Source organism: Natator depressus, chromosome 6 (genome assembly GCF_965152275.1).
Source record: "Natator depressus isolate rNatDep1 chromosome 6, rNatDep2.hap1, whole genome shotgun sequence".
Classification (NCBI taxonomy): domain Eukaryota; kingdom Metazoa; phylum Chordata; order Testudines; family Cheloniidae; genus Natator; species Natator depressus.
The window spans coordinates 34,345,635-34,365,367 of NC_134239.1; the positions used below are offsets into that span (position 1 = coordinate 34,345,635).

The window sequence follows — 19,733 nt, forward strand, 5'->3', positions numbered from 1 at the left end:
GGAAGAATTTTTCCATCAACCTAGTGCTGTCTACACCAGGGGGAGGTTGGCATAGATACGTCTCGCAGGGGTGTAAATTTTTCACATCCCTGAGAGATGTAGTTATACCAGTGGAACTTTTCAGTCTACCCCAGCCCTGAGTCTACAACAGTCTACCCAAGCTGATGGTGGAGTTTGAAAGCTACTTTTTCAGGTCCTCCAAAGATTTTTCCAAGTTCCTCTAGCAAAGAGAGCGAAGGGCCTCATTACAAATGTAAAAACAAACAAACAAAACAAAACAAAAAAAACCCCACATGCAGGAAAATAAAGAATTTCAAATAAAGCTTGAAGCTGTTTTTATAGATAGTAAAGAAATTTTAAAGGACAACATTCAGAATGCAGTATTTAGGACACTGTAAGCCAAAGGTAAAATATATACTTTTAGTCAATATGCTGGCTTCCTAAAAAGGGTCAGAAAACGCTAAAAGGTGAGGCGGTGAGATTTATCACAGACTCATCACAAACAAAGAGATTCTCAGGTTCACCCTAAAGCTATTTGTGAATGGCAAATCAAGTGCTACTGAAGTCACAGAAGGCACCAATAACCAAATAGGGACTATCCAGTACATTGATTGGATGCACTTCCTCAGTAAATGATTTGTAAGTAACAGATTCCTTTAGGAAGCTAACAGTTAACTGGGAATCCCAGGAAAGGATTGGGAATCATATGTTTCTGCTAAATGAGTAGATTAGAAAGTTTTTTGCATATTTATAAGGATATTATTGTTGTTCAAAAAGAGAAGCTGTTTGTACAGCAAAAGGGCTGTCAAATCTTGGCTTTATTGGGGGTTACCTATTTGCACCTGCAGTGAGTAGGCACCACTGATGTCATTTAAAACATCTAAACAGCTGATTGTCAGGGTGCAAATAATTGAGGGGTGAATTCTGCAGGTGCAAAAAGAAAAGTCGACTTTAAAAATCTAGCCCAACTTGTTCAGTTCTGCAAGTAATGTGGACAGGGAGAATTAGTGACTCCGATATACAGACCTACAAGGGATTTATTCCAAGGTATTATTCCCACACAAATTATGGTGGTAGGTTTCTAAAATATAAAGCAGTAAATATGTCTCAGTTATGACAGTGTAAGGAAATCTGCTTTCAAAAATGTGTTTCCTGCGAACATAACAAAAAGTCATCCGCCCCCGCCCCCAAGAAGTCCGTTTTCTCATTAGTGTATCTGGAAGGTCCATTGTGGAAACCGAAATGTACAATGGGCCTTGCAAAAGGACAGGTATGAAAATCATTCAGGGAGATGGTCACAGCCAAAATACTATTTCTGGGGGGAAACAAATGCACACTCAGATACATTCTGGCAACTCAGTACAGCAACTGCCGAGGGTAGCATATGCTCCCAGTGCTGGAACACCTCTGAAGAAGGCAAATAAGCAAAGGCCTCTACAGAATATGGAAACAGCAATACCAGTGAGTACTGAGAAGAAATCATACTGTACGCATCTGCCTGTTTCTTTCACCAGCACGTTACTATTTGGAGAGTTAGAGGAGAGTAATGATGATGCAAGTTACAAGTATAAAGAGGAGAAGGAGACAGCACAAGGGAAGGCGGGGAAAAAAATCAAGGTCTTCATATACGTTTAGGCTGGACCAGACTGACAAGGTCACTAGATCCTACGTTGCATGATCATACTGGATCAGTTGAGGCAGGAGGTGGGCTTTGGTCAGTTGATGGGTGTAGAGTTTAACAACACATGAAAGAACCAGTTGGTAGCTATGTGGAACAAAACAGATCGATCAGCAGGGAAACAGGCAAAAGCATGGGGTGGGAGAGGGAAGCCATCTTCATTACTATGGTCTGCTGAGAAGGAATTGGCTCATTATTGGACGAATCAATTTATAAATAGACTTTCACAATTTTAATAGAGGCCAGAATACATGTCGGATTAGTAGTGCTTTTTACTTTGGATCACAGCGTTAGATGCACTGCACTTCCTTCATCAGACCTCTAATTATTCTACCACAACAGACCGTTCAGCACTGTTTGCCAACATCTGCAATCAATCCAAAGCATTAACCTTATGTGGGGTTGGCCGCCTGGTTGTCTGAAAGGCCCAAATCTGAGTTGAAGCAGAGTATACTGATGCTCTGTCTTCTAGGATGAAAGTAGTACAGCTTCTATCCTAAGTAGTATACAAGAGGGAAGGGGAGAGTCAGACGATATACCTTCACATAGAGAAACTACTGTTATACTCTGAATGAGAGCAGATTTAGGCAATGGCGGCACGGATGCAGAGGACAGAGCAATTCGATTAAGTTTGCCTGGATTACACGTATTTACTCTGCAAAATACTTCCTTTAAACAAAACAGCATTCAAGTCCCTTTTCCCCTCCCCACACACACAGGGGAAAGGAGGAAGAAACAACACCTCCCATGCTGTCTACTCTCACAGGAGAGCCCAAACAGCTGGAGCTCTATAATAAAAGGAAAGTGGCTAGCTAGAGGCCTTGTAAACGTCAACTAACCACCTCTAAATATGTGCCATGCTTAGTGAGAACAAACAAAAGAAAGGGGAAAAAAGGGGGTTTATAGTTTTGTAAATTAAGCTACCCTGCTTGAGGACAAATCCCCACATCCCATAACCAGTTAACAGCACGACAAACTGCAAGCTCTTAAATCCGCACGGCTACAGTAAGAGAGAACATTAAAAATGGATAGATAAATAGATAAAAACTATTATTCTGTAAACAGACAAATAAAATAGTAAGCAGGCATTCAGAAAGTCATCCCTGAGAGTACAATTGTATACTATACTTTGAGCAGGGGGGGATTAGCTCGGTACCAAAATTGTTGAATTTTAAGAGTATAGAATAGAATTGAAAAAAATTAAATTAAAAAAGAAACAGTGAAAAAATGGCTGTAAAGTTGTAAATTCTATGAAATACCATTATTTACCTGTTTGACCTGTAGACCATGACTCCATATCCTTTCTAAGAGATCACAAAGACTGGCTATTAACGTATTCTCTTCTACACCTGTGATGTTCACCTCACCATGACCTAGTTCCACAGCTTCTCGACCCATTTTTTCAACCAGCATCCTCTTGGTCTTGAAAAGAAGATGGCAAAAAGAAAGTTATTCTTACACATCAGGAACTGCTATGATCCTTCACAGTCTTTAAATTCCTTTACAATAGTAACAGAGTGATAATACAATTGGGCTTATACTGTACCCTTGACAAGCTAGTGCCGAAACACATTTCTCTTATTTCACTAATAGTCCTCCATTATGTGGCATCACCAGTATTGATCACCTGACAGCCTTTAAGTAATCCTATTCCTCTAGAGTGACCCTCTTGGGGGTTCCTGAGCAGTAGCAAGGTGGACAGGGACGAGCAAACTAGTCCGGATTCAAAATTAGCTTGTTCTCTTCAGAAAGCTCCCTATCTGAAATGGAGACAGTGAAGAATGAGGCTCTTGCTACCCTCTAGCTGTGGCAAGGTCCCCTAAAACAGAGAAGAAGGTAGCCAGGGAGCCCTCTCACTGAGAAAGGAAGATGTAAGGCAGGGGTGGCCAACCTCTGGCTCCGGAGCCACATGCGTCTTTTCAGAAGTTAATATGCGGCTCCTTATATAAGCACCGACTCTGGGGCTAGAGCAACAGGCTCCAACTTTCCAATGTGCTGGGGGGTGCTCACTGCTCCACCCCGGCTCTGCCACAGGCCCTGCCCCCACTCCACCCCTTCCCGCCCCCTCCCCTGAGCCTGCTGTGCCCTTGTTCCTACCCCCTCCCTGCCAGAGCCTCCTGCACCCCACAAAACAGCTGATTGGGAGGTGCGGGGAGGTGCTGATCGGTGGGTGGGAGGCGCTGGGAGCGGGGGAGAGGGGAGCTAACGTGGGGCTGCTGACATATTACTGTGGCTCTTTGGCAATGTACATTGGTAAATTCTGGCTCCTTCTCAGGCTCAGGTTTGGCCACCCCTGCTGTAAGGACTCTCTGTGATAGACAGGAATGGTCCTATTTATCCAGGCTATGTCTCCTCTGGGTGAAGCTGAGAAAGACTTGGGAACACCCTACCGTCAGCATGCTGTTCCTGTGAGCCCCCATCTGAATGTTGTTTTTCCAAGAGGAATCCTTTCCTGGGTATCCAGGAGGACATATAATCTGTCCTACTTGTCCCTGGAGTCTGCAGGTGGCTGCTGTAGCGGTCTGTGGGTCTCATGCATGCTGCTGTCTCCCCTGCAGTGACCAGGTTGACAGCCACTCCTGCCCTTGCTATGGCCTGATAACGGCAGTTCCGTCTGAGATAGCAGTGGTGGGGAGGGGTCAGAATGAACCTGCTGTCTGTGGATGCAGGGATAGAGGCACGAGCAGATGAAGACAACTCACATTCATCCAGCCAGGTGGCAGCCACATCACAGAAGAGATGTATTCTTGTAACAGGTTTACTTTACCATTCTAACAATATCTAAAGGTGAAGTTGTCCTCATGAACAGGTTTTTAAACAGGTTTATTATTAAACGCTTGAACTATGGTAGCTTCCGAAGTCGCCAGTCAGGATCAGGGCCCCTGTGCTGGGTTCTATGACAGTCATAAATAATGAGACAGTTCTTGCAATGGATAATTTATTCACTGCAATAGGCTACAGCAGAGTTATATGAGAGGCTGCACTTTAGAATACGTATATGCCAAACATTGTGTAGCCTTGTGGATAGAACATTAGAACCCAGCTCTCCTGGTTTCTATTTCTAGATCTGTCATAGATTTAGTGAGACTGTGGGAAAGTCACTTAAATTTCTCACTTCCTCAATCTGCCTATCTATAAAGCAGAGATAATAATTTAGCCATGTTTGACAGTGCTTTGAGTGAGAGCTAGAGATGACAAAAGCTAAGTATTTTATATGCATTTATAAAATATAAGCATCCATATTTATTGCCTCTCAATGATTCATGTATCAAATGTTCTCCGTTCAATCACAAAAATATTGAGAGTGGGATTTTCAAAAGTACATAAGTCTCTAGTTACACAAGCGCCCCTGAAAATCCACTTTGAAAGTCAGTGAGTTTTAATAAGTGCTTTTGAAAATACCTCCTATGAAAAACTTGTCCAGAGATCAGAGACTCTAGTTGTCTCTTTTCTAGCTCATGCACCTTTGCAAGTAATCAAGTTCTACAGACCAAATTAGGCCCTCATTTACACCTGGGCAACGTCATGGTCTTTGACTTATGTCCTCAGCATTACTTAGGCAACTCCTTCCTTCCAAGGGTTTACACAGGTGTAAATGAATGGAATTTAGGGGCAGTCTATCACAAAGAGCAGTACCATAAGCTGCATATAGTCCCACTGCAGTCAGTGGAAGAATAGGCCTGATCCAAAACCTAATGAAATCAGTGGGAGCTTTTCAATGGATTTCAACAGACTGTGTATCAGACTAAATGAGCACAGTAATTAACTAAATTTTTATTCATGACTGAGAGTCCACAATCTGGCTCTTAACAAGTATGTTGATGATGCAAAAGATAAAATAGAATCCAGGGCAGTTAAAAAAAAAATCGGATAACCAAATATTCGAAAGGAACAGATCTACTGAATAAAAGAGAAGTGCCATTTTTACACAGTCACTTTGCAGAGTAAAGCCATGCTTTAATTTTCATTATCTGCTTCAAACTGACCTTGGGAACTACCGTAATCCTGTCACATCCTAGAAGCTAGGCATCACTTTTCAGCTCTAGGTACCTAATCCATTTGATGTAACAGTACATTACATTAATCTGTTTAATCCACCATAGTCTGTTTTTGAACCTCTCTAAAAATGGTTCCTCAGTGACCTGGTATTGCCAGGTTATCCTCTCAGTATGCCCAGTGCAAGTTATTTCATTGTCTAAGTGACCTCACTGCTATTATTCATAGGGCACATACAAACAATGCAACAGCAGCTAAAAATCATTCCTAATAAACCAAATTACATTTTCTATTTTTAGTTTCAAACTATCACTTCTTTATACACTGTCCTTAACCACCTTCAGAAAAGTCCTCACCCTTTTTATGTTATGACCTCCCAAGCACTGACATTTACTATATGCTTCCTATGTCATCTTTTCTCTATGGATGTATCCATTTCCCCTAATCTCTCACCGTAGATCATTTTTCATAATTTTTGCTGCTATTCTTAAGCATCTCTCTAATTCATCCATGTCTAAGGAGAGCTAATTAATGGGCTCCTCTGAAATGTTGCAAGTATCTCATGCCAACAGTCATAAGCATCTCATACATTTCCCCCCTCTTTCCCGGACATTCTAACAACATCTCTATTACTTGCAAACTTTTCACATCCAATGGCGCCTCACTCCCATAATGGAAGAGTTAAAATCAAAGGGCCATATCCTCAGCTGGTGTAAATCAATGTATTTCCATTTATTTCAATGGAGATATGCCAGTTTATACCAAGTGAAGGTCTACAAAGAACAAAGCAGAGAGACAGATTATCTGGAGTGCCTACATATTCACAATTTCAGTTTTTGTAAGTAAGAATAATGAAAATGTATAGATTTTACCAGGCATTATATACGATGGCCCAAATTAACTCTGTTGACTTCAGGGAAGAATTTAAGTATGAGTTTATGGAAGAGTTATTGTCTTTAATGTTATATGAAACAGCAAAGCAACTTTGATGATGTTTACTCAAATATATCAGTCAAAATAATTCTACAAACTGGGACCAGATTTCTTAAGAAAAAGGTGTTTTCTGCAGTTCGTTAACTCACTTCATTTTAACAATTAAATACAGTGTCTAGATTTTCACTGTATTTTCTCTCTTGTAGGACATTTTAAAAATATTCTCAGAATGAAGCATTCAAAACTAGACAGGACAATACACCAGAAAATGTATGGCTGGGAACAATCCTAGACTGGCAGGAAAATAGAGACCTACCAGAGCATCTGATCTTTCTTATTTCTATAATTTTGTTTTTATAGTACGTCTCCAAATAGGAAAAGTCTCCAATCTTTCCAGGATATCTAAACCACATCCATTTATTTATTAAAGGGACATACAATCCCCAAAAGAGACAGTGTAGACCAGTTTCAGATTATGCATACATCTGAGGGGGTGTGTGTGTGTGTGTATGTGAATAAAACCTGAGTTTAGTTTTACTAACTATAGCCCAGCAAGGTGTGGAGATGAGAAGTCATGTTCTCTACGTTACCTTATTTCGGCATTCCTTCAGTAAGCCTTCAACAAATTTCCAGTTTGTTTGTGCAATTACCGATGGAGAGAGGTTAGACAGCTTAGGCTGACGAATGGTGCTGCCCAGATTCCTGGCTTCTTGGATATACTTCTGTACAAAGATAGAAAAAACAAATGTACCCCAAAACAAGAGTGACAAAATGGTATACAGTAGCTACGAATCACAGTGTCAAACAATCTGTCTTTGCTGCCCCCATGCCCAGAAGGGAAAAAGATCACACCATCTTTCAAAAGAATGCTCCTTTAAAAAGGATAAAGAGATTTACTGTATTATTTAACTGAGTTAAGATCCCATATAAACTGTCCAGCTAGCATCAGCATGCAGTTGAGTCTTTGATTAACACAAACACAAAACCGTTTGGATGCATAGAGTTTTCATTTCTCCCTCCACTACTACAGAGTCTTTCCTTTTTCTCCTCTAAAAAAGGCGTGTAATTATAGCTATACATACTAGATATTACTGTCACAGTGAAACAGTCCTTCCAAATGTGATTATTTTGCAGGTAAGTAATGACGCTTTTGGTGGAGGAGCAAGTGTGACAGTAAAAGTATGTCTCTACTGCAATCAGACACCTGCAGCTGGCCCGTGCCAGCTGGCTTGGGCTAAGGGGCTGTTTACCCGCAATGTAGACATTTTGGCTTGGGCTGCACCAAGAGAGGGTCCCAGAGTACAGTCTGCCTGAGCCTGAACATCTACATGGCACTTAATTAGCCCATTAGCCCGAGTCCAAGCCAGCTGGCACAGACCAGCTGCGGGCATCTAACTGCAATGCATACATACCCTAAATGGCTTTGTCAGGTGATTAAAGACAGCAGCTAAGCGAAGGAGTGTGATAACTGAAGCAGCAGTTTATTATGAATAGGCTCCAATATTACAAATCTAAAAAAGAACTATCAACATTTTAGAGGAAAAATGATTTCCTTGACTCATGAAAGATCTGTGCTGCTAATGTTGCTGCATTCTGATGGATGGATCAATATGTATTTCAGTGACACTTGTGAGAGGGCAGCATTTGATTGCTCTGGATTGTGACTGACTGAAATCCTACTCTTGCTACATCATAATGAATAAAGTGTTCACCTTTTGCCAAAAAAAAAAACAAAACAAAAAATCCACGCCTTATCTGCCTTCTGAAACAGTCTAAAGAACTATGAAGTACATATATTTAACTATGCATCTTTGATGTCATGACTACAGGTCATGTTATACATATGACATACCAGGTAAATCTCTGACACAGATTTTATAGAGGGTCTGAAAAGCCAGTCATGCTGGTCCCAGTCTAAATATAATTGCAAATGAAGCTCTGGCAAGGAAAAATCCAGATGCTGGCAGGAGAGGTTTGTAGCAAACAATCAGACAGCCCATGTTAAGCAAAAGTACGGTAAGCAGATATGATAAAAGCGTGCATGCAAAAACAGAAAAGAAAACAATTAAGACAGAACTCAATGCCATTTAAAGCTCAGACTAATAAATAAATATGCAACATAAAACCCGTAAATAATGAAAGCTTAAATAAAGGAAAGAGCAAAAAAAGCACTTAAACACTATAATTGTGATGAGATTAAACAAAGAATTAAAATGAACTATGTCCTTTACTGCATACTTGTGATAAAAGTTCACAAGAGTCTTAACGGTTGTCAAATCTCAACTTCAAAGTTTCTTTCTAGACCAGTGGTTCCCAGACTTGTTCTGCCCCTTGTGCAGGGAAAGCCCCTGGTGGGCCGGGCCGGTTTGTTTACCTGCCACGTCTGCAGGTTCGGCTGATCGTGGCTCCCAGTGGCCGCGGTTCGCTGTGCCTGGCCAATGGGAGCTGCTGGAAGCAGTGGCCAGTACATCCCTCAGCCCGTGCTGCTTCCAGCAGCTCCCATTGGCCTGGAGCAGTGAACCGCGGCCAGTAAGAGCTGCGATCGGCCGAATCTACAGACACGGCAGGTAAACAAACTGGCCCAGCCCTCCAGGGGCTTTCCCTGCACAAGCGGCGGAACAAGTTTGCGAACCACTGTTCTAGACAATTGCCTGAGACCATCAATTTAATTTTTATTTTTACCAATCCCTGCCTACCAGCCACAAGGATTTTCACTTCTCCACTCAAAAACCCTCAAAATTACTCCCTTACAGCTGTTACAGACTAATGGGAAAAATCTGGAATTATGGGGGTGGGGTTCCCCGTGGATAAAGTACCCAACATATTTTGGTACCACTCTAAATAAATATCTAAAATGAGTTAACCCTACAGGCAAGAATAACTCCATCTGCTGAACACATTTTTGCAATATGGTTCATAAGATATATTATTTACCTCAAATACTAAGGTAGCTGCTCTCGAATAATTAACCATTTGCTAAGTATATTCAGCTTTCGTTAAAAAAAATCTTTCTGAAAAATGGAAAGTGACTATTTACATGTATAATTACAGTTTGATACCTCAATGGCTCACACCTGCTAGCACCATATTTGTGAAAAACAATGTCAGATTATTGACTAACTACTACTCACTTTCTCTTTCTTCTCCTAAATGGAAGATGTTACTGAGACACAGCACCATAAAGAGCATGTGAAAGAAGTAAATGTTCCTTATTTGTACAATCAAAGTGCACAAACCCCTTTTTCTTTTTTAATATGGTTACAAAAGAGATGACATCTAATTTTATCTCCAACTACAATTTTTACAACCAAGTCACAAAATCCTGGAAAATAGGGTTTATAATGGAAAGTGCAGTTCAACCTTTTATATCATTGTTCACATATAATGATGGAATGAATGAACAAGAAAATATATTTTAAAAAAATTTCCTGCAAGCATCTTGGTATAAACTTTAAAGAGAACAAGGTTAAAAGATTCTTCACCCAAACATAAAATAATGTATCCCAAAGCTTTATTTTTTGTTTATATATAAGCACATATCCATTCAAATATTTTAAAAAGAAATCAGAACACTGGAAAAATGATTCTCATATTACATTTAACCACTATATTTTTTGTGCAATGGATGTTCAGAGAACTAACCAACCATTTTGTTCTTGCTTAAGTAACTGCAAAGTAGCTGGCATCATATGACCCAACTAATGTCACTTTAAAAGGTTCACATGGGGATTCTTGGAGTTTTTCTTTCTTTCTAGCCAGGGCCCCTCCTCAAAACACAGACGTATACTTATCAAAGGAACATCACTTTTTACAAAAGGGGAACTATTCTGAATCCTCCCAAAGCATATAGGATCCATAGTAGATTTAGAGCTGAAAATCAGCACTTTGAACAATTCAGCCTTCAAGCGCAGCCCAATACTCAGATCAGACAGTGCATGTCTACCTGCATACTGGTATCTGACTTTTGGCACATTTAAACACTGCACTTAGTTACCTTTTTTTACCATTGGTTTCACACTCCTGAGATAGATCCTGACTGGCATAGCTCCTTTAACGTCAATGGATCTATGACATTTTACACTAGCTGAGGATCTGCTCTTTATTTTTGAAAGGCCAGAGTAAGGAACAGCTGAGGTTTACTGTGGAATAACTGATTTGACATTTTGTAGGGAAGACAGTGTGATTTCTGTAATTAAAATCATATTCTACAGTTACTGAACAGTTTTCACCTCTCTCTGATCATTGTCAAGACGCAGGTGCTCTGTGTGTTGTTTTTGTCTGTCTTTCCGCCTCCACTGCGCAGGTGCATTTCTCTTTGTCCATCTACAGATCAAACAAGATTATTCATTAGATACCAAGAGTCAGCTGAAGAGGAGCGAAAAGCAGGAGCAAAGGTTTCCATCTTGGATTGCTAACAGGGCCTGTCCACATTTACAAAAAATACCCACTGACAACAGATGTGCCAGAATCAGTGCCAAACACAGGTTAGCTGCAAGCACACTTGTTTAACACTTGACTTGTTTAGCACCTCTTTGTAAGCAGAGAACCTGTACTGTTTGAAAATAAAATCTGTCTGGAAAATCTGTCCATAGTTCTTAGGAAAAAAGCAAAAACACAATCTCGTGCACTTGGTTTCTAGTTTCCACATCTTTTAGGCTTCTTAGTCACCTTTGCAGCTACTATCCTCTTCTTCCTCTTTCCTCCCACTTTTTATGAGGTGGTCCCTTATTTTAAGCCATTACCTCTTAAATGACCTCTGGCACAGGGCTCTCTCTTTTAACCAGTATCAATTAAAGTCACTCAAAAACCTTAACTCTGTCCCCATTGCAATACTGGCCTCCTTGCTTCACTTTGTTACTAAAAGGATCCTTAAGAGTCCACCACATTCTAAAGTGTCATTTAAAAGTGTTTAAATTTGCATTTTGACATCACAAATTTGGTCTTATGCTTTAGATCTCACCAAGATCCAGTGCCACTCCATAATGCACAATAAAGTTTGTGTACTCACTTGTTGCTTGCTGGTCCTATGGAGAGTACGTCAGACTGAAGCTTGGGGAAAAACCCAAGTTCATACTTCCCTTGTCCAATCTTCATATCTAATAAGTGTGGGTGGATTGCAGTGTGATCTATTTTTACAAGCCTTAATTCAATAGCTTTCTCTGAATGTTTAAAAAAAAAAAAAAATCTCTTAAGCATGTAACTTTACAGATAACCAGTGCGCTAAGTGTAGGGGTGGGAGAGAAGTTTTAATCAAGTTGGGTCACTGAGAGGTGCACTATAAGCACTGCCTTACCAAAGCTGCTTCTCCCAGATTATGACAGACACCTCTACACACACACACTTTTCAAACCACTTTAAGCACTGCAGATAACCTTCCTTTTTTAAGTTACCATATATACTTTAAAAAAAAAAAAAACCCACCAAACCCACCAAATCTGTAATTTAAGGGGATAGGGGAATCCCCATATTGACCAATATCTGAACAGGGAGGCTTATGTACAAGTCTGTACTGTATCCAAGGACTGCTACCAATGACAGCAAGATGCTCATCTTATCTGGAACATCCCACCCTCAGGCAGGTGAAGAGGAGAGCTGAGCGGAATTCCCTTTTACAGATATCTCACAGAGTTAGCTCGCTGTCTCAGGTTCTTGCACTGCCCTTTCCAGTATAGAATTTATTTCTCCACCAGAGCCTCAATTTCCAGCTTTTCTAATTTGTTTTTGAAACACTAAGACATTTAGATTCATGTTATGGCTGGTAAAATATCTTATTTGAACAAGTAGTCTAACTTTGAAGGTGCTGATGAGAACAGCTATAACTCATCACATCTGAAAGAAATGTTCTTGTTACTCTTACCTGCCTCATCAATGGTAGTGCACTTTTGATACATAGATGTGCGCAGAGTTGGTGTCCTAACATTTAACAGTCTAATTTTATCTACTCTAGAATCAAACACTCTCAAAATTGGGTCTTTGTCATCTTCGTCATGGCACATAATCTTATTGTCGATAAAAGACGCAAACATCTGTGTCTCCAGAAATCTTGAGAGAAAAGGCAAGTAAGGTTCAGGCTGGTCCGACAAGAAAGATGCCTAGTGAACAAATAGACAAGTGACTTTATATAAAGTCTATATAATGCCTTGCTATAGTTCTGTATATCGTTAAAGTGGAAGTATTTCTAACCACGGACCTATTGAGAGTTTTAGAGAGATCCAAAGCCTTCTGTTTTTGGGGGAGGTTGGTTTTTTTGCAGACAACATTTCATTTTACTGTGGATGCCAACTCCATCTTGAAAAATATACTATGCAAACTTTTTAGTTTGCCTGGCAATCAACTATTTTTAGCACTTCATTTATAAACAAAAAAATATAAAGGACTTTAGAAAAACCCAACATTTTGAGATTTTAGCTCAGCTAAGCTCCCCCAGTGGCAAAAACAACACTGGATATACACATTATGTACTTATGGTCCGATCCAAAGCCCACTGAAGTCAACAGGAGTCTTTTCACTGACTTCAGTGGGTGTTGGATCAGTCCCAGAAGGTATGTCTTCACAGCCCACAGCAGCGAGCCTCTGAGCCCAAGTCGACAGACACAGTCTCATGCTACGGCTCTAAAAACAGCTGTGCAGACATTGTAGCATGGGCTGGTTCTCGGGATCTGAGCCTGAAGGGACGTCGGGGGAGAGCCTATTGTCATCTACATAATTTTGTTCTCTACCACAAGCACTAGAATGTCTTCAAATATAAATATCACTATATGTATAATATGCATCTCTTTTACAACTGATTGGAAGGTTTCAATGAAGAAATTAAAATGTTCACAACATTCCTTCTCCACCCCACCCCCATTTTCTGACCACCTCTGATAACTTGTACTTTCAGGTTTGATTAATAATTATTTAAACAAACATGACTCAGTTTTGCACTTCTTTTCAAACTTACTTTATCAAAGTTCTGCATCTGCTCCCTGTTGGTAAACCAAGACTCCTTGTCCTGACTTGGCTGAATGACAAATACTTCATAGTCTGCGAACATCTGCGTAAAACGGTTGGCAAAAGCTTCTCGGATTTGAATGTTCAGCTGATAAATCCGGAACTCTTCTTCATCGCACTGAACTTTGAGATCCTTGTTGCTACTGGTCTCCTCTCGCACTTCCAGCTGAGAGAGTAAGGGAACATACTAGAACCAAATGTGTCCCTTCCTTTATGGGAGGTTTAAGTACACAGGGAATGTAGGCCCACATCCAGGCCCTGTTTGTTATCCAATTGTCATTCTTCTAATCAACATTCTAACCTATAACCCACAAGGTTCCAAACAGCACTATCACGGAGAGCAGCATTTAATAACTCAGCTGAAAAGAGTGTTAGTATAAGAGATTATAGCTCCAATAATAAACTGGATATTCAGGATACTAAAAATAGGCATTTTTTAAAAGATAGATAATATATAGAATACACAGAGACACCATTTACTTTCTTTGGTCCTTAAACAAACAAAAAAACAACACGTTTATGAGGTCACAAGAGACTTTATATTCAGGCACACTAGGTGAATATGCTTTTCTCTCAAGTGTATTATAAATCCGTATTTATTACTGTTCCAAGTCATTATGTATTGACCTTCATATTAATATCGATGTGCATAATCAAAAGAAAGTTGCTATCCAAGTAGAGTAGGCATTTTTCCAAGATCAGAAGTCCTCAGTGGCACGCTTTATTTAAAAACCACACACTTCTCTGAACAGCCAAAACAATGCTTTAAAATGTAATTTTAAAAAGGACGTGGACTGAGGTTTTCAAAGCTACACAGAGGATCTGGATGTTTGGTTCCTATTAATTTTAACAGGAATTGGATGTCCAGTTCATTAGGTAGCTAGGAAAATCTCAGCCATAATTAACTATGTAAAAATATCCAAAATGGTGCATATTCATATCTCCTGCCTCAATTATGGGACATGCCACTAAAAAAAGTAATTGGATGGAATATCTTGAGCTTTCCACATATGCTCTATGACTTGCACCCACACACAACAGCTAACCAATGCATTTTAAGCCACATTGGTTATACTAGCTGGCTGCAGTGCCTGGTACAAAGGCCTTAGTCAAGAACCCGCTGTACCCATGGATTCTACAATGACTTCTCTCCAGTGCAGACAGCTGCAACATTCAACAGTTCTTTCCAACTCTATCCTAGACAGGTAGTGTTTCAAATTTTGAAATTACTTCTAGCTTCAGAGCCAGGCACTAAAGGATAGCTACTTCAGGAGCAGTTTTCTTTTCTCAAACAGTTTAAAAAAAAACAAAAACCTAACAAAGTTATGCCCTGTCCACATCCACAATCACAGACATTTCTACAGAAAGTTAATAAAGGGGGGTTTGGAAACTGTTTTCTAATCTAAAATGGAGGAGAGTGCAGAGAGGCCAGAATGCATAGAAACTCACAGGAGATAGACACCTGTATTTCTCCCCACTATTTTCCAATACAATAAGCAACACAAAAGCTTCTTCCCAATTTCCCCCTGAAGAGAAAGAAAACAATGTAAAAGAAAAGCCTAAAAGAAACACAGTTGATTTGAGAGAGTCTCATATCTAGTAACTGAATGCTCACCCTTACTATCCTCACACAGTTTTCTTTCCTTAATGGAGCTCTACTCCCTAGAGCAGTCCTACAGCAGTAAGTCAGTTCCTTCATTTAATCTCCCCTCTTGTAGCACTAACTTCGGCAAAACAAGCAAGAATCAGCCTTACAAAAGGGGAGGTCTGTGGGGAGCAATTTAAACATGCAAGGCAAACAAACATCCAAGACAAACAAGCAAACCTTTTTGAGAAAATCTTCCCTCCATATTAGAAATGTAAAACAAACCTTGGAGAACTTTCAATAACCCCACTTATGCAGGTAGGGCCCAATTTTCAAAGGTGCTGAGAACCCACAGTTGAGAACAAAGAAAGCCATATGTGCTCAGTATCTCTGAAAACCAGGCCCTAAACACTTTACAAACATTAATGAATAAAGCCTCACAGCATCGCTGAGGCGGGCACATTATTTTCCACATTCAACAGGTGGAGAAACTGAGACAGAAAGAGGCCAACACACCAATTTATGTGAAAGCTAAGATTAGTCTCCACAAATAACTGTATGCCAGTTCTTGCCATGTCTACATAAGAAAAATAAAAGTATGTTTTTAAAACACTGATTATCTAACATAAGTTAAGACCCTAGTGTAGGCAAGGCAAGTATTTTTAACATGTCAACAGAGAAAAACAAACACTAGGTGGAGCCAAGGGATTAACCTCGACCAAACCACAACAACTTGCCTTTGTCTATACTACAATGTTAATATGGGTTAGCGAACACATATTAAAAACACACTTTTTTCTAGTGAGGGTAAGGTCCAAGCATTCAGACCACCACTCCGTAAATCTTTCACTCACTCAGCAGACACTGCAATTCTGTAATACAACTCCCAAAGAGATTATATGCAATTCCATAACTTACCTTTTCTAGGCTCACACCTGTTCTTTTAACAAGTGCTTGAAGCCTTGCTATGGTCTCATTTTCCTTTAGCAGTTCATATGAATTTAAAGGTGATCCTGCTATGTTCCCATTTCTTTTATCAGAAACTATGTCACATGCTCGGAGGTTTTTCATCTTTGAGGCACTTTCACTACAGTGCAGGTTTCCCTCAGGTGGAATTCCAAACGCCATTAGGATCTCAGAGATTTCCTGAATGAATTCGAGTTTATTCGGGAATTGGGGCAAATCCTCTGGAAGCTCAATGAAATGGTTGTCTACGTCCACAAAACACAGGTTAGCCTGCAAAATTAAGTCAGGATAGTATAACATTAAGCTTCAAACATGGAATTGAAATGTTTTATAAAGATACATTTTACATATTGTATATGGACTCTTAAATGTACCTCTACTCCACATACACTCCTTGGGTTAACACAGCCTGAATCTGTTGGCCTTAAGAGCACACTGCAAGGCATGGTGTCCCAAGCTTTTGAGGAGATGGCCATAGTACGTGCCCTGAGAAGTCCTGGCGACACACCAGTGAGGACACTAACTCATGTGTGGCTTTGCATAGTGGCTGCTCACGCACTGATCCCAATCACGTGAATTAATGCTGTCCCTTCCGTACTATGATAGTCCCAGTTCCTCTTGACATCCATGGGACAGAGTTAAGTTTCTGTGGTTATGTTATGAAGGAAATGTTTCTTATTTCCTGGATTTTTTTTTAAAACATTTGTAGGGTTTTTTATATTGTAACACTAACCTTCTTCTAAGAGGTAAGCTCTTTGAGGCTAGGACTGTATTATCCTAGGTTTGAACAGAGCTTAGCAGAAGTGGTTCCCATTCTCATTTGGCCCCTAAGTCCTATCTAACAAATAATAAAACAAAGAATGGGTATGTGGAGAACCCCTAACTCCACATTTCCTGGTTTTCTCACACTTGAGTTGTTAAGGAATTAAGATCCCATCTTCAGTGGGAGGTGCACAGGGTAATGGTCAGGATCCCTCACTTTGATTCCACAATAAAGATTTTTGTGTTTCAATGGACTCATAATAGTTATTCTGCAGTAAATAAACTGAGTACCATGAAGTTTAGTGTGGGTTCATCCTCCAGCCCTTAAAAGCAATTTTTAATGGCACATGTGTTGGTTTGGACTTCTGTTCAGTACCAATGTAGTTTTAACACAATAAACGTTAGGTGTGCACACTACAGTGCCTCCAGTGCTAGCCTTAAGACACATGCAAACTGCAGCTGTTTACATCCGAAGGGGTAGACAGCAGAGCAGCTCCCATGTGCTTCTTTGAAACCATGTAGCATGGCCCAGATGCATTATTTAGGAAGCTCTTGTATTTTAAGTAGAAAACTGAATTTAGGAATTTCCCAGTGATCCTCATATATGCATCAGAGGCTTTAACACCTAAAGGCCCGATCCTGCAAATACCTACCAAGCAGAGTACAACTATTTGCAACACAGGGTACTGAACAAATAATTAAACCTCAGAACCAGTCCACTTTACCTGTAATTGCTCAGGACAACAGAACAAAAATGTTTAATTTCTGTCAAGTTGTTTAAGAAGTGAGAAGCCACTTACACATTAAGAAACTTTTACAAAAAATAATACTTTTTTCTTTTACCCGTCATTTCACAAAAGCCTCATCCAATTTTCCTTACGCTTCTTAGCAATATTTCACCCTAGCAAAAGATTCTCTATGTGACATTTACATTGGCTTGGTTTAGTATGGGAAAGATTTATTTGGGGTATTTGGAGGAGAATTGGACAAATATTTGGTTTATAATGGACTGCTAGCTTCATCCTAATTACAGAGAGACCAGAGTGCCTGCATAATCCAGAAAATAAAACCTCCTGCCAATAAAGGAAAAGCCAAACCAGATGTGAAGTTTTCTTCACAAGGGAAGCCCAGTGTTGGCTCATCTCGCAAACATTTTCTTCTTCTAGTCAAATGGCTGTATAGAAATTAGTCTCTCTTCAGAGTACTATACACACAGCCTACATGCAAGCCACAGAGGTGGCTGGTCATCACACAACCAGTTGTTACTATGCCATTTAATATTTACCCCACTAGTACTTCTGCTTGCTCATGCTTAAACATGAGTTGTATAATATTTGCATTACTAAATTCAAAGGGAACAAATATTTCTCCCGATTTTTGTTCTGTTTCTCTCCAGCTTCTAGCACAATGGGGTCCTGATTAATGAACAATGCTCCTAGGTGCTACAGCAATGCAAGTAGTAGTAATTTAGGTCCTCATTCAGGATAGCACTTACGTGTCATTGAAATCAAGGAGACTTGAACACAGGCTTCAAGTTAAGCAACTGGTTAAGAGCCCTTCTTGTACAGGGATGCCTTCCGGAATCAGAGCCATATTCCTCAAAGTAAACAGGAAAGGCAGTTTTCCCTATTTTAAAAGCCTTTTAAAGATACTATAATTAAATTTCACTGCAGAAAGAAAATAGCTAGAAATTGAAAAAACTGTCATATGCCAGAATCAAGGTAGGTATAATAGCCTCAAGCAGTCTTCAGGTCATGTTGCAATAGGGTGGGTAAAAATCAAAGTTAAAAATTTGAATTTTAATTTAAATCTGATTTTTTATGGATATTTTAACAGTACTTTTTTAGATTCTTTTTAAAAATACACTAAGGCCTAGACTTATAATCTCTTAACCATATAAACAAAAAATATATATGCTGAATCCATGAGCTTCTTTTAAACCTTTTCAGTTAAAGGCTGCTTTTCCATATAAAGAAACCATCAGGGAAAAACATCTAATCTTTTAGGTCAAGCTTTATACTTTACACTAAAAATGTACAATTAGAGTCTGAAAATATTAAACTATAAAATGGCTTCAGTAAATGTATATAGATATAATGTAGTAGCAAAAAGATGTACCAAATCTAGTGTATATTTAGTTATAACCATTAAAACATGTTCATAGATTCATAGATACTAAGGTCAGAAGGGACCATTATGATCATCTAGTCTGACCTCCTGCACAACGCAGGCCACAGAATTTCACCCACCACTCCTGCAAAAAACCTCTCACCTATGTCTGAGCTATTGAAGTCCTCAAATCGTGGTTTAAAGACTTCAAGGAGCAGAGAATCCTCCAGCAAGTGACCCAAGCCCCATGCTACAGAGGAAGGCGAAAAACCTCCAGGGCCTCTTCCAATCTGCCCTGGAGGAAAATTCCTTCCCAACCCCAAATATGGCCATCAGCTAAACCCTGAGCATATGGGCAAGATTCACCAGCCAGATACTACAGAAAATTCTTTCCTGGGTAACTCAGATCCCATCCCATCTAATATCCCATCACAGGCCATTGGGCCTATTTACCATGAATATTTAATTACCAAAACCATGTTATCCCATCATACCATCTCCTCCATAAACTTATTGAGTTTAATCTTAAAGCCAGATAGATCTTTTGCCCCCACTGCTTCCCTTGGAAGACTATTCCAAAACTTCACTCCTCTGATGGTTAGAAACCTTCATCTAATTCCAAGTCTAAACTTCCTGGTGGCCAGTTTACATCCATTTGTTCTTGTGTCCACATTGGTACTGAGCTTAAATAATTCCTCTCCCTCTCCAGTA

General features: G+C 39.8%; 1 protein-coding gene across 5 annotated transcripts in view; it reads right to left on the bottom strand.

Moving 5' to 3' along the window:
* The window catches only part of DENND5A (DENN domain containing 5A), a 110,726-nt gene that overhangs the window by 28,773 nt on the left and 62,220 nt on the right, over positions 1-19,733 (bottom strand). For 3 of the 5 annotated variants that reach the window (XM_074955021.1, XM_074955022.1, XM_074955025.1), the window contains 8 exons: positions 16,104-16,421; positions 13,551-13,766; positions 12,465-12,699; positions 11,616-11,766; positions 10,837-10,930; positions 7,198-7,329; positions 2,948-3,100; positions 2,070-2,174 (listed from right to left, as the gene is read on the bottom strand). In XM_074955021.1, coding sequence (XP_074811122.1) covers positions 2,070-2,174; positions 2,948-3,100; positions 7,198-7,329; positions 10,837-10,930; positions 11,616-11,766; positions 12,465-12,699; positions 13,551-13,766; positions 16,104-16,421 — 1,404 coding nt within the window. The remainder of the gene's footprint in view (positions 1-2,069; positions 2,175-2,947; positions 3,101-7,197; positions 7,330-10,836; positions 10,931-11,615; positions 11,767-12,464; positions 12,700-13,550; positions 13,767-16,103; positions 16,422-19,733) is intronic. The other 2 variants (XM_074955024.1, XM_074955023.1) reach the window with 1 other exon arrangement.